This window comes from Solenopsis invicta, chromosome 5, assembly GCF_016802725.1.
Source record: "Solenopsis invicta isolate M01_SB chromosome 5, UNIL_Sinv_3.0, whole genome shotgun sequence".
Classification (NCBI taxonomy): domain Eukaryota; kingdom Metazoa; phylum Arthropoda; class Insecta; order Hymenoptera; family Formicidae; genus Solenopsis; species Solenopsis invicta.
In genome coordinates this window covers 8,479,565-8,496,790 of record NC_052668.1, presented here as the reverse complement: position 1 = coordinate 8,496,790, position 17,226 = coordinate 8,479,565, and the positions used below count along the sequence as shown (strand labels likewise).

Here is a 17,226-nt window from a genome sequence, read left to right as displayed (position 1 = left end):
ATTGTCGAAACCATGTCTCACATGTTCTAATCGATGGAGCGTGTTCACCATATGTTTCTATCAGCAAACGATGACTTTCAACAGCTTTTTCTTTTGATTAAATAAAAAAAGCAATGCGTGCCGCAAATGTCGTTTTTCAGGCACAAAACTCGACATAATCACTGAACAATAAAACAAAGACGCTAGTTTTTGGCGGACTCAACTTGTGTGTGTTTGTAGTTCTATGTCAGACGAACAAAATTACGTATGTGTCAAATTAATACGCTGCGTACTTTTCGCTGGCACCATCTCTTAGTGAAACCGGAAAAAACTTATGCATACACCTGGTAAATATTTCTTTAATACAAGAATCACTAATGTAATTTAACTATTATTTTTTTACTGAATAAATATTTATTTACATTTAATAAATTGTGTCATTGCAAGTATTCAAATAAATTTTTTTCTCAGTGTAATAATTTGTTAAAACCAAAAGATTGTTCCTCGAAATAAATTATTTGATTGCCCAGAAAAGGGCAGATTAATTCTCTTCGAAGAGTTTTCTTTATAACAAGTGCTCAAAGTGACCACCCTCCATCGTGATGCAGGCTCTCATGCGTCTTAACAGATTTTCTTGCGTCCTTTCCAAAACATCTTTTTCAATAGTCCAAATTGCATGATGGAGTTTGTTGTTTGACTCTTCTACGTTTTCAAGAAGCTTCCTGTAAATGATTTCTTTGCAATGTCCCCATAAAAAGAAATCTAATGGATTAAGATTCGGAGATTTAGCGGGCCAACGTATTGGTCCCATCCATCTGTCAGAAAATTGTTCGTTTAAAAAATTTGTGATCACTCGGGCATTATGTGGTCCGGTACTATATTGCTGGAATATTATTTTGTTTCTATCTGCTAATGGCACATCTTCCAAAAAATCGGGAAAATTTTCCGATAAAAATTCAACGTATGATGCGCCATTTAAGATGTCCGTAAGAATTACCGGACCCAATATCGTGATGCCGAAGATTCCGGCCCAAACATTACATTTCCATCTAACTTGAAAATGCCTGATACGAGTAACGTGAGGATTTTTGTCATTCCACGCGTGTATGTTGTGACAATTGAAAATTCCATCTCGAGTGAATAGCGACTCATCACTGAATATCATTCGAGAAGGAAATTCCGGATAATCCTCTACTCTCCTCAGGAAATTTTCGCAAAATGCTCTTCTTCGAGGATAGTTCTCCTCTCGCAAATATTGCACGCTAGTATAGTGATAAGCGTGAAGTTTTTGTCTTTTAATATTCCCTGAATTGTGGAGTAAGACAATCCGTGTTCGCGAGCAATAACCCGAATACTAGTTTCAGGTTGCTGTTCGACATCACGAAGAACTGTCTCCACATTTCGCAAATATTTTGAATTGCGATTTCTGCCACAATTTTTCTTCTATGGTAACACGCTACCGGTTTCGTAAAACAACTCTCGCGACGTTTCGATTTGCCACGGAGGCACTGGGGGGGGGTGGGGGGTAGGCGCAGACGCTGGCCCCCCCGCAAAGATTGTATAAATAAGAAATATCACGATCGATGCATCACTCAATAATCCTTCGATTATTAGAAGCATTAAAAAGATCGCTAAGAAGACGATACGGCAGGATTTACCGTCGCAGCACACTACGACATGATGATGGTCCTCGGAGAACGTCAGGGGCTACCTTACGTGGCTTCAAAAAGATATGAAGAATTATATTCGGATAGGCCAAGACATCCCTCGGGCAGCGTTATACTTACAACAGCTCAACCGTTGCACGAAACCGGTAGCGTGTTACCACAAAAGAAAGATTGTGGCAGAAATCAGAATGCAAAAAATTTGCGAAATGTGGAGACAGTTCTTCGTGATGTCGAACAGCAACCTGAAACTAGTATTCGGGTTATTGCTCACGAACACGGATTGTCTTACTCCACAATTCAGCGAATATTAAAAGACAAAAACTTCACGCTTATCACTACACTAGCGTGCAAAATTTGCGAGAGGAGAACTATCTTCGAAGAAGAGCATTTTGCGAAAATTTCCTGAGGAGAGTAGAGGATGATCCGGAATTTCCTTCTCGAGTGATATTCAGCGATGAGTCGCTGTTCACTCCAGATGGAATTTTCAATTGTCACAACATACACGCGTGGAATGACGAAAATCCTCACGTTACTCGACTCAGGAATTTTCAAGTTAGATGGAAATGTAATATTTGGGTCGGAATCTTCGGCATCACGATATTGGGTCCGGACATCTTAAATGGCGCATCGTACGTTAAATTTTTATCGGAAAATCTTCCCGATTTTTTGGAAGATGTGCCATTAGCAGATGGAAACAAAATAATATTCCAGCAAGATAGTGCCGGACCACATAATGCCCGAGTGGTCACAAATTTTTTAAACGAACAATTTTCTGACAGATGGATGGACCAATGGACGTTGGCCCGCTAGATTTCCGGATCTTAATCCATTAGATTTCTTTTTATGGAGACATTGCAAAGAAATCATTTACAGGAATCTTCCTGAAAACGTAGTAGAGTAAACAACAAACTCCATCATGCAATTTGGACTATTGAAGAAGATGTTTTGGAAAGGACGCAAGAAAATCTGTTAAGACGCATGAGAGCCTGCATCACGATGGACGGTGGTCACTTTGAGCACTTTTTATAAAGAAAACTCTTCGAAGAGAATTAATCTGCCCTTTTCAGGGCAACCAAATAATTTATTTCGAGGAACAATCTATTGATTTTAACAAATTATTACTCTGAGAAAAAAATTTATTATATATAGAATACTTGCAATGACACAATTTATTAAATGTAAATAAATATTTATTCAGTAAAAAAATAATAGTTAAATTACATTAGTGATTCTTGTATTAAAGAAATATTTAATTACATTTAATAAATTATGTCAAACAAATATTTATTAAAATTCAGTAACTTTTTTTCTCAGTGTAGAATCTCTTGATATAAAAAAATAATTTTAATAAAATAAATAGAAAAATATTTTTCAATAAATTTTATTATTAAAAACAATCTTAATCACTACTTTACTTTTAAATTATCGCGTTCTAACTTCTGTTCGATCAATCACGCATTTATGAGTATATTTGATCATAACGTAACCCATAAAATCAGTCGGCTTTTTCCTGTTGTCGAGTGAACACGTGTTGTCTGTTCGTCGCGCATAAACACGAGTTTTATCGAGCTACATATTTTTGCACGCCAAATGACTAATAATTATTTGCAGTGATCGTTATTCGAAGTGATCATTAATTAATTACTCAAGTTTTATCGATCAAGTGAATGAATTGTGTATTATAATACTAAAGTGATAATTTACGAGAGGATCAAGGAAACTTTGGCCTGTCTCATCGTGGAGACAACTAATTGTTCGCTGTACAGAATAATGCGTGAGTAAATGCATGTCCAAACTTGTTCATGCAAGCACGCGCGCTCGCTCTCTCTCCACCCCCCTTCTCTTTCTCTCTCTTTGTGACAAAAAAAGTATTTCTGTTTCTACAAAATCAAGATGTAAATACTTTTGTAGATTTCGTGCAATTCTTTGTTCGATTCTTCGACTGTACAAAGAATTTCCTGGCACTTCTCTTATTAAAATCATTAAAATTAAGAAGAAAATTAATTACATTTTTATGTTAAAGCTAGCATTGTGATGTGACAGATAGATAGATAGATAGATAGATAGAGAGAGAGAGAGAGAGAGAGAGAGAGAGAGAGAGAGAGGGGAGAAAGACTTGTGTGTTGTATCAGCTAAGCGCAGCAGGCACCTCACGACACACTGGCGCGTAACGGTGAGTGCGCCGCCCCTGCGTACTATCTGTATTCGACCCGTGATACGCTAACTTAATCGGCTGATATTTCAAAATCTAAGCGTCTGACAAATTTTTGGCAAAGGAAAAATCATCTTAGAATTTGACCAGCAATTCGTCCCTTAAATGACATCGGGTTATTCTGAATTACCCTGTATATACAAAGTAATAATAATGCAATATTGAAAAAATTAATATGTACAGTCATCAACAGAGTGTAGATGTGTGCACATTGTATTTTAGGGGCAAGTGCTGCATTCCAATCACGCAGTATCTGTATTATAGCATAAAAACCGCTCGCTGAAAATGCTGTATATCCTAAACAAGTGAGATATACAAGGTATCATAGTAAATAAAGAATACAAGAGTTATGCATTTGTATCTTGCTTGTATTCCGTCCTATAGTATTGCATTACATATCATGAAATAATTATTATGCCTTTTACATTTCCTATAGTGATCATTTGATGTAGATCGTAATAGACGATCGCGCTACGTTTGCATGAAAAGATCAATTCAACTCACGATATTTTGATTAATATTAACAATAAAGATCTGAAATTACAACACAATGCTAATATACCATGAAGGCACAAAATGGTTGTGAGCAAACTATCTTTATTTCTTCTCTTTTTTTCTAACTTCTGCGGCGTACATCCCAGCGCGGCGTAAATACCGACTTTACCCTAATAAATTATAGTTTTAAGTTTAGAGAAAAAAAAATAACATAATCGTGTTTTACAGTTTCCTTCTCGATTTTGCGTTAGTGAACAATTGAGTTATTTCGTCTGTACTAAAATTCTTTGCCCTACGTTTTTTGATAGATATAATACTTAGATTTGACAAGTGATGTTGAGACATGGTGCTTCTTAGATAATTTTTAATAATTTTTAATTTGGAAAATGTTCATTCTGCGTAAAAAATTGTCACAGAAAGAGTGAAAAACAATATACAAATTATACAGTGATTGGAAAAATTCACAGTTAGTAGATGATTTTTTACTATTAAAAAATTAGATCATATACTGATTTAAGTTTCTTTTCAAATAAAATTTTTAACTGAATAAGTTTTACTAACCAATCATCTGAATACTTTAAACCTAGTTTTGAAGTAGACTGTTCAAGCTGTTCTTCAATTAATGTCATAAATTTTTGAGAAAACTTTATAATTAAAATTAAAATAAGTAAGGCTCTGAAGATGTAAATCGAGATACGAATCAGTGCCGTGAAAGCCAACACAAGACACTCATGTGTAAGAATCAATATAATTAATAATTACTATTACATATCATTACAAACGTTTCGATTAGGGCTGGTGATTTGCTTCGAAAGCTTCAATATTTGAATTTTGAAGCTTTAAAGATTCGAAAATGCGATATTAAAATCTTCGAAGTTCGAAATTAACTTCGAAGCTACGAAGTTTTGAAAAACACGTTTGTTCCCCACGAACTGAGATATTAGTGTTGATGACGTTGTATTCAATGGTGAAAATCGAAAAAATATTTCCACAACTGGCTCAGTTGGCAAAAGAGTATTTATGTATTCCTGCGACATCCGTCGCATCGGCGAAAATTTTCTCAACTGCAGGTAATATTGTTTCGCTACAACGAAACTGTCTTGTTTCTGAAAATATTTGGACAAACGTTTTTATTTTTCAATAAAATAAGTTTCTGTTAAAGTAAAGCCATGTATTTTTATTAGATATAGTTTCAATAAAGAAATACTTTTACGTTTATTTTATTTCTTGAAAAATATATTTTCGTCATTCGCAAATCTTCTTTCAATGTTACGGTGCAATTGAAAACAAGCTGAAATATACTTTTTTAAAGAATTGTTATGCTCCGAAAGCGAAACAAGCTCACCGGTCACAACGAAAAAGAACGAACGCGCGACACAGAAATGACTTGACACTCTTTTGCAAAGGCAACTCCGAACTTTATTAATAGCTCTCTCTTTACAATTAGAAAGATCGCCAAGACAAAACAAACGTCCATATACAGTTCCGCGTCACTCTAAACTAACACGCCCGTTGGCAGGGAACGATTTTCATCTGTCGCGTTCATCAATCGCCTTGCATGAATCGATAAAAATCGCTTTCACAGGGCGGACACGCAATAAATGTACCTATATGTTATATAATGTAAGTCTTTAAAACATAATATAATTGCACTAATCTTTTAATTTGTACAAACGTATTTTTCGAAACTTCAAAGTTTCAAAATTTAAAGTTTCTTTGAAGTTTCAAAGCTTCGAAGACGCCTTAAACTTCGAAAGATCGAACTTAACTTTGAAGCTTCGAATCTTCAAAGTTAAAAGTAACAGCCCTAGTTTCGATTCCATGGTTTGGGTCATCTTCAGTGTATAGTTATTGGTTGATCATCAGTCTTATGTAGCACAGTTAACAAAAGTTGGCAGTCGAAATGCTGCAGTATGGAATCGAAACGTTTGTAATGATATATGATAGTAATTGTTAAGTATATAAACTTTTACACACGAGCATTTTGTGTTGGCTCTCACGGTATTAATTTGTACTATACCTTTATTCATAATTAAACTTTTTAAAACAGGTGTTTTTAATACTTTTGCGTTAGTTATATTTTTTCGATTTAGAGATTTACGGGAAACGACTTAGAGAATGTCAAAACAAATAAACAATGTAATTAAAATAAAATTAAGTTTTAAAAGTCCCAACAATTTTTGGACCCGGGGCCCGCAGCACCCTTGGTAGTTACACTACTACTGATTATATTAACAAAACTTATATGATTGTTTTTGGCAAAATCAAACAGAATTTCTGATTATTCTAATAGGACTTGAAATTTTATAATCAGAACGTTTGATTTTACTATAATTTCGTAATTTCTACAAGATCTCCGATTCGATCGTTTTTGAACAGACGTATTGGTTGAATCTACCAGATTTCTAAATAATGCAACAAATCTTTTTCCAATGTATACGCTCAAAAGTTTTAATATACATAAGATTTTCTCAGCTTTCATAAAAATTAAATTCTTTATGAAAAAAACGAAGAAAGTAGGTTAAAAAAACTCTTTTAAAGAAGAAATATGAGACTTTAAATTGTCTTTTAGTTTTGTATCTACAATATTTTGTTTTTAAATTATATGAATTAAAAAATTTGTATTTTTGCAACATTTTTTCTTACTTTGAAGTGCTGCAGCTCATACATCATTAATAGAAATTAATAAAAAAATTATTTTAAAATAGATTTTTAAAAAATTGTATTTAAAAAAAATTAGTACGATGATTTCTTGCAATAATATCGAACTTCTTGTAAGAAACTCATTTCTTATAAAATGTTTTTTAACTTTAAAATAGCTAACTAAAAAAAGAAAAAAATATCAAAATTATTGTACTTAATTCGTATAAGTTCTTTCAAAATTTTTAATGATTCTTTTTTGTACTCAACTTTTTGTAAAATGTGAGAAAATCTTGTGCGTATTGAATATTTGAGATATTTTGAAAGACAGCTGAGCATTCACGATTAATATACTCTTGAAACGTTTCAAAAAAGATTTTAGAAAATAATCAGATTAGAATTATATTTCGATTATAGTAATTTTTGGGATTATCTATTTTAATCGTGATGTAGCTGTTTATGTGATTATGAGTGATTTATTGGAAATTGTATATCTTGTTTCAGACGTTACTGTATTTATACATCACAAACCGAGATAAATCTTATTTACAATCGTAAATTGACTACAATAATTAAGCCTAATGATTACGCAAAAATAATCGACTTACCCAAATAGAGCAAGAGGAATAGAACTAGCCCACACAACATATCGCTTTTTTTTCCAAATTGATATGTTCACAAATTCCTTCAGATGCTTTCGGATCGACTTTTCATGTTGGGACTCGTTTCCTTGCGGTGAACTCACTGAAAAGAAGATGAGAATTAATCCTTTCTAATTATCACTTGTTATTACTAATTATTATATAACCGATTATTATTAATCTTAGGGTTGGGAAGTAACACGTTACTTGTAACACCCGTATCGTTTTCATTACTTTTGGTTACTTTTTTATAGTCTGTAATGGTAACGGTAACGTCGTTACATTTTTACAGTAACAAATTCAACTGTTACTTTTATCGTCATTTTAGTTCTTTATTATCTATTCAATAGTCGTGCGTTGATCGCATATTAGAATCTTGATTGAATACAAATATTCCGAATAAATATTTTCAAATTAAATAACAATGAATTTTAAAAATCAGAATAATGTACAATATACATACATGGAACATTTTCTTAAATATGTGATTAATACTTAAATGATTAAATGATTAATAATTAAATTAATTTAAAGTTGATTTTTTTAATCAATCAATGATATTTGATTAAGAAGTTGAACAAACTTACTTAAGTAAAACTTGACTGTAATTATGCTGTCTCGTCTGGATAATACATGTAGTGCGTTCCCCTGCGCAAGCATTAATAAGCGATTTTAAAAGCTAGACAAAGCGCGCATGTGTCGCGCTACCATATTTTTAAAGCTACAAATCTGAAAGAAGGGTTGGGAAGGGAAGCAGTTATCCATCTGGAAGAGACAACATAATTACAGTCGAACTTCACTTAGGTAAGTTTGTTCAACTTCTTAATTATGCAACGTTTCGTCGGGATGGATAATAAGTGTAGATATTTAAAACCTCAGATTTATTTAGCCAAGGTTTGATGTTGTGTGTTACAAAAAGAATATGTTATATCTTGAACATTTTTCAGTTAACAATACTTTTAATAGAAATTCTTATATAGGATTAGGAATAGATGCCTGAAAGGCCGGTTCGCTAACTATCGGACGCTTATAGAAGCGCGGAAAGACTTTGGAGGAACTAGTCCAGCCAGTAGTCCTACAAATTTTCTGCAAGCTAATGCCCTTGCTGGCCGCTTGAGAGGTCGACGCATGGCAGGTTGAGTGGGCCGAGAAAATGGAGGTATCTATGCCCGCAGCTGCTAGTTTGGTCTTAACTCACCGACCCAAGAATTGGGAAGTGACCAGTTTATGCGGTGGTCGAGTAAAGACAAAAAGAGAATCTACTTCTCCCCATCTGAGACTCTGTGTGTGGTCCAGATATGATTTGACAATGGAAAAAAGGCATAGCTCCGGTTTTTCTACAAAAGGTTTAAACACAAGCAAGGATTGATATTTTCCGATTCCGGATGTTTTGATCCTTGCTGGGATTTTAATAACCAAAGAGCGGCGGGTCCCGATAGCACACAAACCACTCACAATGGCAGATGCCTAGAGATTTTCCGTAGGTTGGGTTAGATAAGTCAAGATGATTGGTTAGTGGGTTATCGGGATGTGCGCTAGCGGAACCCTCCCACCAAAGAGTCCGTAAAGGAGATATTCAAAATTTTCAATCATTAAAAAGGTCCAATAAGAGCAAAATAGATAAGATGTCAATAAAATTCTATAATTCGATATTTACATAAATGAAAAACGCTGGACATTTCGGGCTAACTTGCTCCTTATCAACATAAAATTATTTACATAATTAAAACGTTCGCGGTGCGAATGGGAACGCAATAGTTGGAACGTTGATGTGATGTCGTCCGTATAATGTCATCTCTAATAGTTGGATGAAAACGAGAGCTTCGTAAAGACGGTTACATGTATCGTTATCCTAATTAACATAGATTTAGTAAAAAAAAAACTTAAAGAAAAAACGTGATCCGATCAGAGAAGAAAAAAGTAAGAACTTACATGATATATGTGTGTATATAATAAGATGTCTTATCCATGGTCAAAGTTTTTCAAATTCACGGAGCACATGACAAACAAACCGTCTCCGAGGGAAGATATAGCAGAAATGAGTTTAAGTATCGGTTTCAAAATCTTGTAAATGTATTGAAGTGTGTATGTGACTTTCGAATAGATTGTTGTGGTATTGAGAGGTTATTATTCTTATTGTGCAAACTTTACGAGAACGTTAGAATAAGATTTATCAAGAAATTCAGTATCTTTCATTAAGTTAATGCTATTCTTTTGTTCTTTTATATGTATCATCTCGAAGACAAGTCGTTTGTGATGATTAGTTTCTCTGTCTAAAATTCACTCCGATGACATTTTCCTTGTCGCTCCAGAAACAAATATAGAAAAAATTCTTGAAACTTTTAACAAACTACATGATCGCATAAAATTCACATGCAAAAAAGAAACTAACCATTCTCTCAGTTTTTTAGACTTACTATTACAAGTTCAAAACAATCGCATCATAATCGACTGGTTCCAAAAGAATACTTTCTCGGGACGTACACTCTCTTTCTTTTCAAATCACCCGCTTTGCCAAAAAATAGGAGTAATTTATAACTTAATCGACCGCGCATTACTTCTATCACATCCTATACATCATAAGAAAAATCTTGAGAAATGTATTCAAATCCTAACTGACAACGGATACCCTTTTGATACCATCTTTATCGAAATTAACCGTAGAATCAAAAAATTGATCAACAATGGGATACATAGCGCAAGTAATGAAATGGACGACAATCCCAATGATGATAAAAAAAACAACTATCTCTTGTCTAATTTTTCTTTACATACCGTACACTACAGATGCAATAAATAATGAACTAGGTCATAATCATTCGACAGGTTACCGCTGTCTCAACAAATTAAACAACAATGTAAAAGTTCATAAAGATAATATCCCGCTTACTAAAAACAACAATATAGTTTATAAAATATGTTGTAAAAATTGCGACGCCACATATGTCGGTCAGTCTAAAAGACAATTAAAGACACGTATAAAAAAACAACGGAAGAATATCAATTTAGACCCCGACAAACATTCTGTAGTTTCCGCACACATAATTGCATGTAATCACACTTTCGACTGGGAACACGTAAGGATTTTAGACAGAGAAACTAATCATCACAAACGATTTGTCTCCGAGATGATACATATAAAAGAACAAAAGAATAGCATTAACTCAATAAAAAATACTGAATTTCTTGATAAAGCTAATTCTAATGTTCTCATAAAGTTTGCACAATAAGAATAATAAGCTCTCAACACCACAACAATCTATTCGAAAGTCACATACACACTTCAATACATTTACAAGATTTCGAAACCGATACTTAAATTCATTTCTGCTATATCTCCCCTCGGAGAAGGTTCGTTTGTCATGTGCTCCGTGAAATTGAAAAACTTTGACCATGGATAAAACATCTTATTATACTGGATGATTCAGAATAACCCATTGTCTTTCAAGGGACGTATTGCTGGTCAAATTCTAAGACGATTTTTTCTTTGCCAAAAATTTGTCAGACGCTTAGATTTTGAAATATCAGCCGATTAAGTTAGCGTATCACGGGCCGAATACAGATGGTACGCAGGGGCGGCGCACTCAACGTTACGCGCGGATGTGTCGTGAGGTGCCTGCTGTGCTCAGCTGATACAACACACAAGTCTTTCTCCCCTCTCACTCTCTCACTCTCTCTCTCTCTCTCACTCTCTCTCTCCCTCTCTCCCTCTCTCTCTCTTTCTTTCTATCTTACTACACATCACAATGCTAGCTTTAACTTAAAAATGTAATTAATTTTATTCTTAATTTTAATGATTTTAATTAGAGAAGTGCCAGGAAATTCTTTGTACAGTCGAAGAATCGAACACAGAATTGCACGAAATCTACAAAAGTATTTACATCTTGAGTTTTTAGAAACAGAAATACTTTTTTTGTCACAGAGAGAGAGAGAGAGAGAGAGAGAGAGAGAGAGAGAGAGCAAGCGCGCGTGCTTGCATGAACAAGTTTGGACATACATTTACATACGTATTACTCTGTACAGCGATCAATTAGTTGTCTCCACGATGAGATAGACCAAAGTTTCTTTGATCCTCTCGTAAATTATCACTTTAGTATCATAATATACAATTCATTCACTTGATCGATAAAACTTGAATAACTAATTAACGATCACTTCGAGTAACGATCACTGCAAATAATTATTACTCATTTGGCGTGCAAAAATATGTAGCTCGATAAAACTCGTGTTTACGCGCGACGAACAGACAACAGTTTACTCGACAACAGGAAAGAGCCGACTGATTTTATGGGTTACGTTATGATCAAATATAAATGCGTGATTGATCGAACAGAAGTTAGAATGCGGCAATTTAAAAGTAAAGTAGTGATTAATATTGTTTTTAATAATAAAATTTATTGAAAAATATTTTTCTATTTATTTTATTGAAATTATTTTTTTATCAAGAGTTTCTACACTGAGAAAAAAAGTTACTGAATTTTAACAAATATTTGTTTGAATACTTGCAATGACATAATTTATTAAATGTAGTTAAATATTTCTTTAATACAACATTCACTAATGTAATTTAACTATTATTTTTTTACTGAATAAATATTTATTTACATTTAATAAATTGTGTCATTGCAAGTATTCAAATAAATTTTTTTCTCAGTGTAATAAGTTGTTAAAACCAAAAGATTGTTCCACGAAATAAATTATTTGGTTGCCCTGAAAAGGGCAGATTAATTCTCTTCGAAGAGTTTTCTTTATAACAAGTGCTCAAAGTGACCACCGTCCATCGTGATGCAGGCTCTCATGCGTCTTAACAAATTTTCTTGCGTCCTTTCCAGAACATCTTCTTCAACAGTCCAAATTGCATCATGGAGTTTGTTGTTTAACTATTCTACGTTTTCAGGAAGCTTCCAGTAAATGATTTCTTTGCAATGTTCCCATAAAAAGAAATCTAATGGATTAAGATCCGGAGATCTAGCGGGCCAACGTATTGGTCCATAACGACCCATCCATGTGTCAGAAAATTGTTTATTTAAAAAATTTGTAACCACTCGGGCATTATGTGGTCCAGCACTATCTTACTGGAATATTATTTTGTTTCTATCTGCTAATGGCACATCTTCCAAAAAATCGGGAAGATTTTCCGATAAAAATTCAACGTACGATGCTCCATTTAAGATTTCCGGAAGAATTACCGGACCCAATATAGTGGTGCCGAAGATTCCGGCCCAAACATTACATTTCTATCTAACTTGAAAATTCCTGAGTCGAATAACGTGAAGATTTTCGTCATTCCACTGTATGTTGTGACAATTGAAAATTCTATCTCGAGTGAACAGCGACTTATCGCTGAATATCACTCGAGAAGGAAATTCCGGATCATCCTCTACTCTCCTCAGGAAATTTTCGCAAAATGCTCTTCTTCGAGGATAGTTCTCCTCTCGCAAATCTTGCACGCTAGTATAGTGATAAGCGTGAAGTTTTTGTCTTTTAATATTCGCTGAATTGTGGAGTAAGACAATCCGTGTTCGCGAGCAATAACCCGAATACTAGTTTCAGGTTGCTGTTCGACATCACGAAGAACTGTCTCCACATTTCGCAAATTTTTTGCATTGCAATTTCTGCCACAATCTTTCTTTTGTGGTAACACGCTACCGGTTTCATGGAACCGTTGAGCTGTTGCAAGTATAACGCTGCCCGAGGGATGTCTCGGCCTATCCAAATATAATTCTTTATATCTCCTTGAAGCCACGTAAGGTAGCCTCTGACATTCTCCAAGGACCATCATCATGTCGTAGTATTCTGCGACGGTAAATCCTGCCGTATCGTCTTCTTAGCGATCTTCTTAACGCTCCTAACAATCGAAGCATTATTGAGTGATGCATCGATCGTGATTTTTCCTATTTATACAATCTTCGCGGCGGGTCAGCGTCTGCGCCTACCCCCCAGTGCCTCCGCGGCAAATTGAAACATCGCGCGAGGTGTTTCACTAAACTGGTAGCGTGCTATCACAGAAGAAAGACTGTGGCAGAAATCGCAATGCAAAAAATTTGCGAAATGTGGAGACAGTTCTTCGTGATGTCAAACAGCAACCTGAAACTAGTATTCGGGTTACTGCTCGCCAAGACGGATTGTCTTACTCCACAATTCAGCGAATATTAAAAAACAAAAAACTTCACGCTTATCACTATACCAGCGTGCAAAATTTGCGAGTGGAGAACTATCCTCGAAGAAGAGCATTTTGCGAAAATTTCCTGAGGAGAGTAGAGGATGATCCAGAGTTTCCTTCTCGAGTGATATTCAGCGATGATTCGCTGTTCATTCGAGATGGAATTTTCAATTGTCACAACATACACGCGTGGAATGACAAAAATCCTTACGTTACTCGACTCAGGAATTTTCAAGTTAGATGGAACTGTAATGTTTGGGCCGGAATCTTCGGCACCACGATATTGGATCCGGTAATTCTTCCGGACATCTTAAATGGCGCATCATACGTTGAATTTTTATCGGATAATCTTCCCGATTTTTTGAAAGATGTGCCATTAGCAGATAGAAACAAAATAATATTACCGGAAGACGGTGCCGGACTACATAATGCCTCAGTGGTCACAAATTTTTTAAACGAACAATTTTCTGACAGATGGATGGGTCGTTATGGACCAATACGTTGGCCCGTTAGATCTCCGGATCTTAATCCATTAGATTTCTTTTTATGGGGACATTGCAAAGAAGTCATTTACAGGAAGCTTCCTGAAAACGTAGAAGAGTTAAACAACAAACTCCATTATGCAATTTGGACTATTGAAGAAGATGTTTTGGAAAGGATGCAAGAAAATTTGTTAAGACGCATGAGAGCCTGCATCACGATGAACGGTGGTCACTTCGAACACTTGTTATAAAAAAAAACTCTTTGAAGAGAATTAATCTGCCCTTTTCAGGGCAACCAAATGATTTATTTCGAGGAACATTCTTTTGGTTATAACAAATTATTACACTGAGAAAAAAATTAATTTGAATACTTGCAATGACACCATTTATTAATATGTAATGTAAGTAAATATTTGTTCAGTAAAAAAATGATAGTTAAATTACATTAGTGATTCTTGTATTAAAGAAATATTTAATTACATTTAATAAATTATGTAATTGCAAGTATTCAAACAAATATTTATTAAAATTCAGTAACTTTTTTTCTCAGTGTAGAATCTTTGATATAAAAAAATAATTTTAATAAAATAAATAGAAAAATATTTTTCAATAAATTTTATTATTAAAAACAATATTAATCACTACTTTACTTTTAAATTGCCGCGTTCTAACTTCTGTTCGACCAATCACGCATTCATATTTGATCATAACGTAACCCATAAAATCAGTCGGCTCTTTCCTGTTGTCGAGTAAACACGTGTTGTCTGTTCGTTGCGCGTAAACACGAGTTTTATCGAGCTACATATTTTCGTACGCCGAATGACTAATAATTATTTACAGTGATCGTTACTCGAAGTGATCGTTAATTAAAGTTACTCAAGTTTTATCAATCAAGTGAATGAATTGTGTATTATGATATTAAAGTGATAATTTACGAGAGGATCAATGAAACTTTGGTTTGTCTCATCGTGGAGACAACTAATTGATCGCTGTACAGAATAATACGTAAGTAAATGCGTGTCCAAACTTGTTCATGCAAGCACGCACGCTCGCTCTCTCTCCCCCCCCCTTCTTTTTCTTTCTCTCTCTGTGACAAAAAAAGTATTACTGTTTCTACAAAATCAAGATGTAAATACTTTTGTAGATTTCGTGCAATTCTTTGTTCGATTCTTCGACTGTACAAAGAATTTCCTGGCACTTCTCTTATTAAAATCATTAAAATTAAGAAGAAAATTAATTACATTTTTAAATTAAAGCATTGTGATGTGACAGATAGAGAGAGAGAGAGAGAATGAGAGAGTGAGAGGGGAGGAAGACTTGTGTGTTGTATCAGCTAGGCGCAGCAGGCACTTCACGACACACCCGTGCGTAACGGTGAGTGCGCCGCCCCTGCGTACCATCTGTATTCGACCCGTGATACGCTAACTTAATCGGCTGATATTTCAAAATCTAAGCGTCTGACAAATTTTTGGCAAGCAAAAATCGTCTTAGAATTCGAGCAATTCGTCCCTTAAAAGACAACTGGTTATTCTGAATCACTCTGTATACACACATATCTCATATAAGTTCTTACTTTTTTCTTCTCTGATCAGATCGCGTTTTTTCTTTAAGTTTTTTTTTTTTTTTTACTAAATCTATGTTAATTAGGATAACGATACATGTAACGATACGTCTTTACGAAGCTCTCGTTTTCATCTAACTATTAGATATGACATTATACGGACGACATCACATCAACGTTCCAACTATTGCGTTCCCATTCGCACCGCGAACGTTTTAATTATGTAAATAATTTTATGTTGATAAAGGGCAAGTTAGCCCGAAACGTCTAGCGTTTTTCATTTATGTAAATATCAAATTATAGAATTTTATTGACATCTTATCTATTTTCGCTCTTATTGGACCTTTTTAATGATTGATGATTGTTTTTACACAAAAGAGCACGAACTAATTTATGAATATTCGAAATTTGTATTGCTGCCAATGTCTGCAACCTTTGAGCAGATGTGAGTGTGAGCAAGATTACAAGCTTCTTTGAGAGTATTTCTAGCGAGAGATTTTCGTGGGGGTATAGAGAAACCAAGCGGGCAATTACCGGGGCCGTATCCCAGATAAAGTCAAAGCGTGGACGTTGCGGCTTTAATGCCGCAATTCCCCTGAAGAATTTCTTTACAAGTGGGTGAGAGCCTATCTTGATCACCGAAAGTAAGGAAATGGCCGAGTGAGCCGTATTTACGCTTGAGTAGAATCAACTGCCGGCAGCTGATACTGATAAAAATTCTAAAACTGCCGAAAGCGATGGGCAGAAGCAGTCGATTTGGTTTTGTTTACAATAAAGCTACCAAAGTTTAATCGGCTTGGAGTGTTGGGTTTTCTTGGCTTGCGTGATGGACGCAAGTGTTACCTCCATCGCCGATGCTTGTGTACCCTTGGCTATGAAAGCCTAGCGGATAATCTTACAGCTGCCAGGGTTATCCTGTCCCATGCCGGATAAATCTCCTTGAAAGGGGATTATAACATATTAATGTTCGGCTCGAGGTAGACCGGTTAATCGATAGTAAGACGGATAAATAGTGGGAACCAAGACTGTGCGGGTCACTAAGGAATCACTATAACTCTTTCCGCTCTGTCCGTAATAATTTGTCAAAGAACTCGCAGAATTAGCGCGAAAGGAAGAAATGCAAAAAAGCGGAATTCACTTCAATTTATTTAGAATGCATCCACTATAAAAGTTAGTAGATCTGGAACCTAGGAAACAAATCGTGGGCATTTTGCATTTATTGATGAAGCAAATAAATCGATATTGAAAGGACCTAGAAAGGACTCGATCTTGTCGAAAGAATCTCGGCTCAAGGACTATTCCGTCTCTTTTGAGACAACGCGTGATTCTGCATCTGCCTCCAAATTCTGGGCTGATGGAATATATGAGGCATAAATAAATAAATTA

At 34.9% G+C, this 17,226-nt stretch overlaps 1 protein-coding gene across 9 annotated transcripts in view; it reads right to left on the bottom strand.

Moving 5' to 3' along the window:
- Positions 1-17,226, bottom strand: part of LOC105198947 (monocarboxylate transporter 10) — a 429,682-nt gene that overhangs the window by 149,967 nt on the left and 262,489 nt on the right. For all 9 annotated transcript variants that reach the window (XM_039449911.1, XM_039449913.1, XM_039449916.1 and 6 more), the window contains one exon: positions 7,602-7,737. In XM_039449911.1, the coding sequence (XP_039305845.1) occupies positions 7,602-7,737 (136 nt within the window). The remainder of the gene's footprint in view (positions 1-7,601; positions 7,738-17,226) is intronic.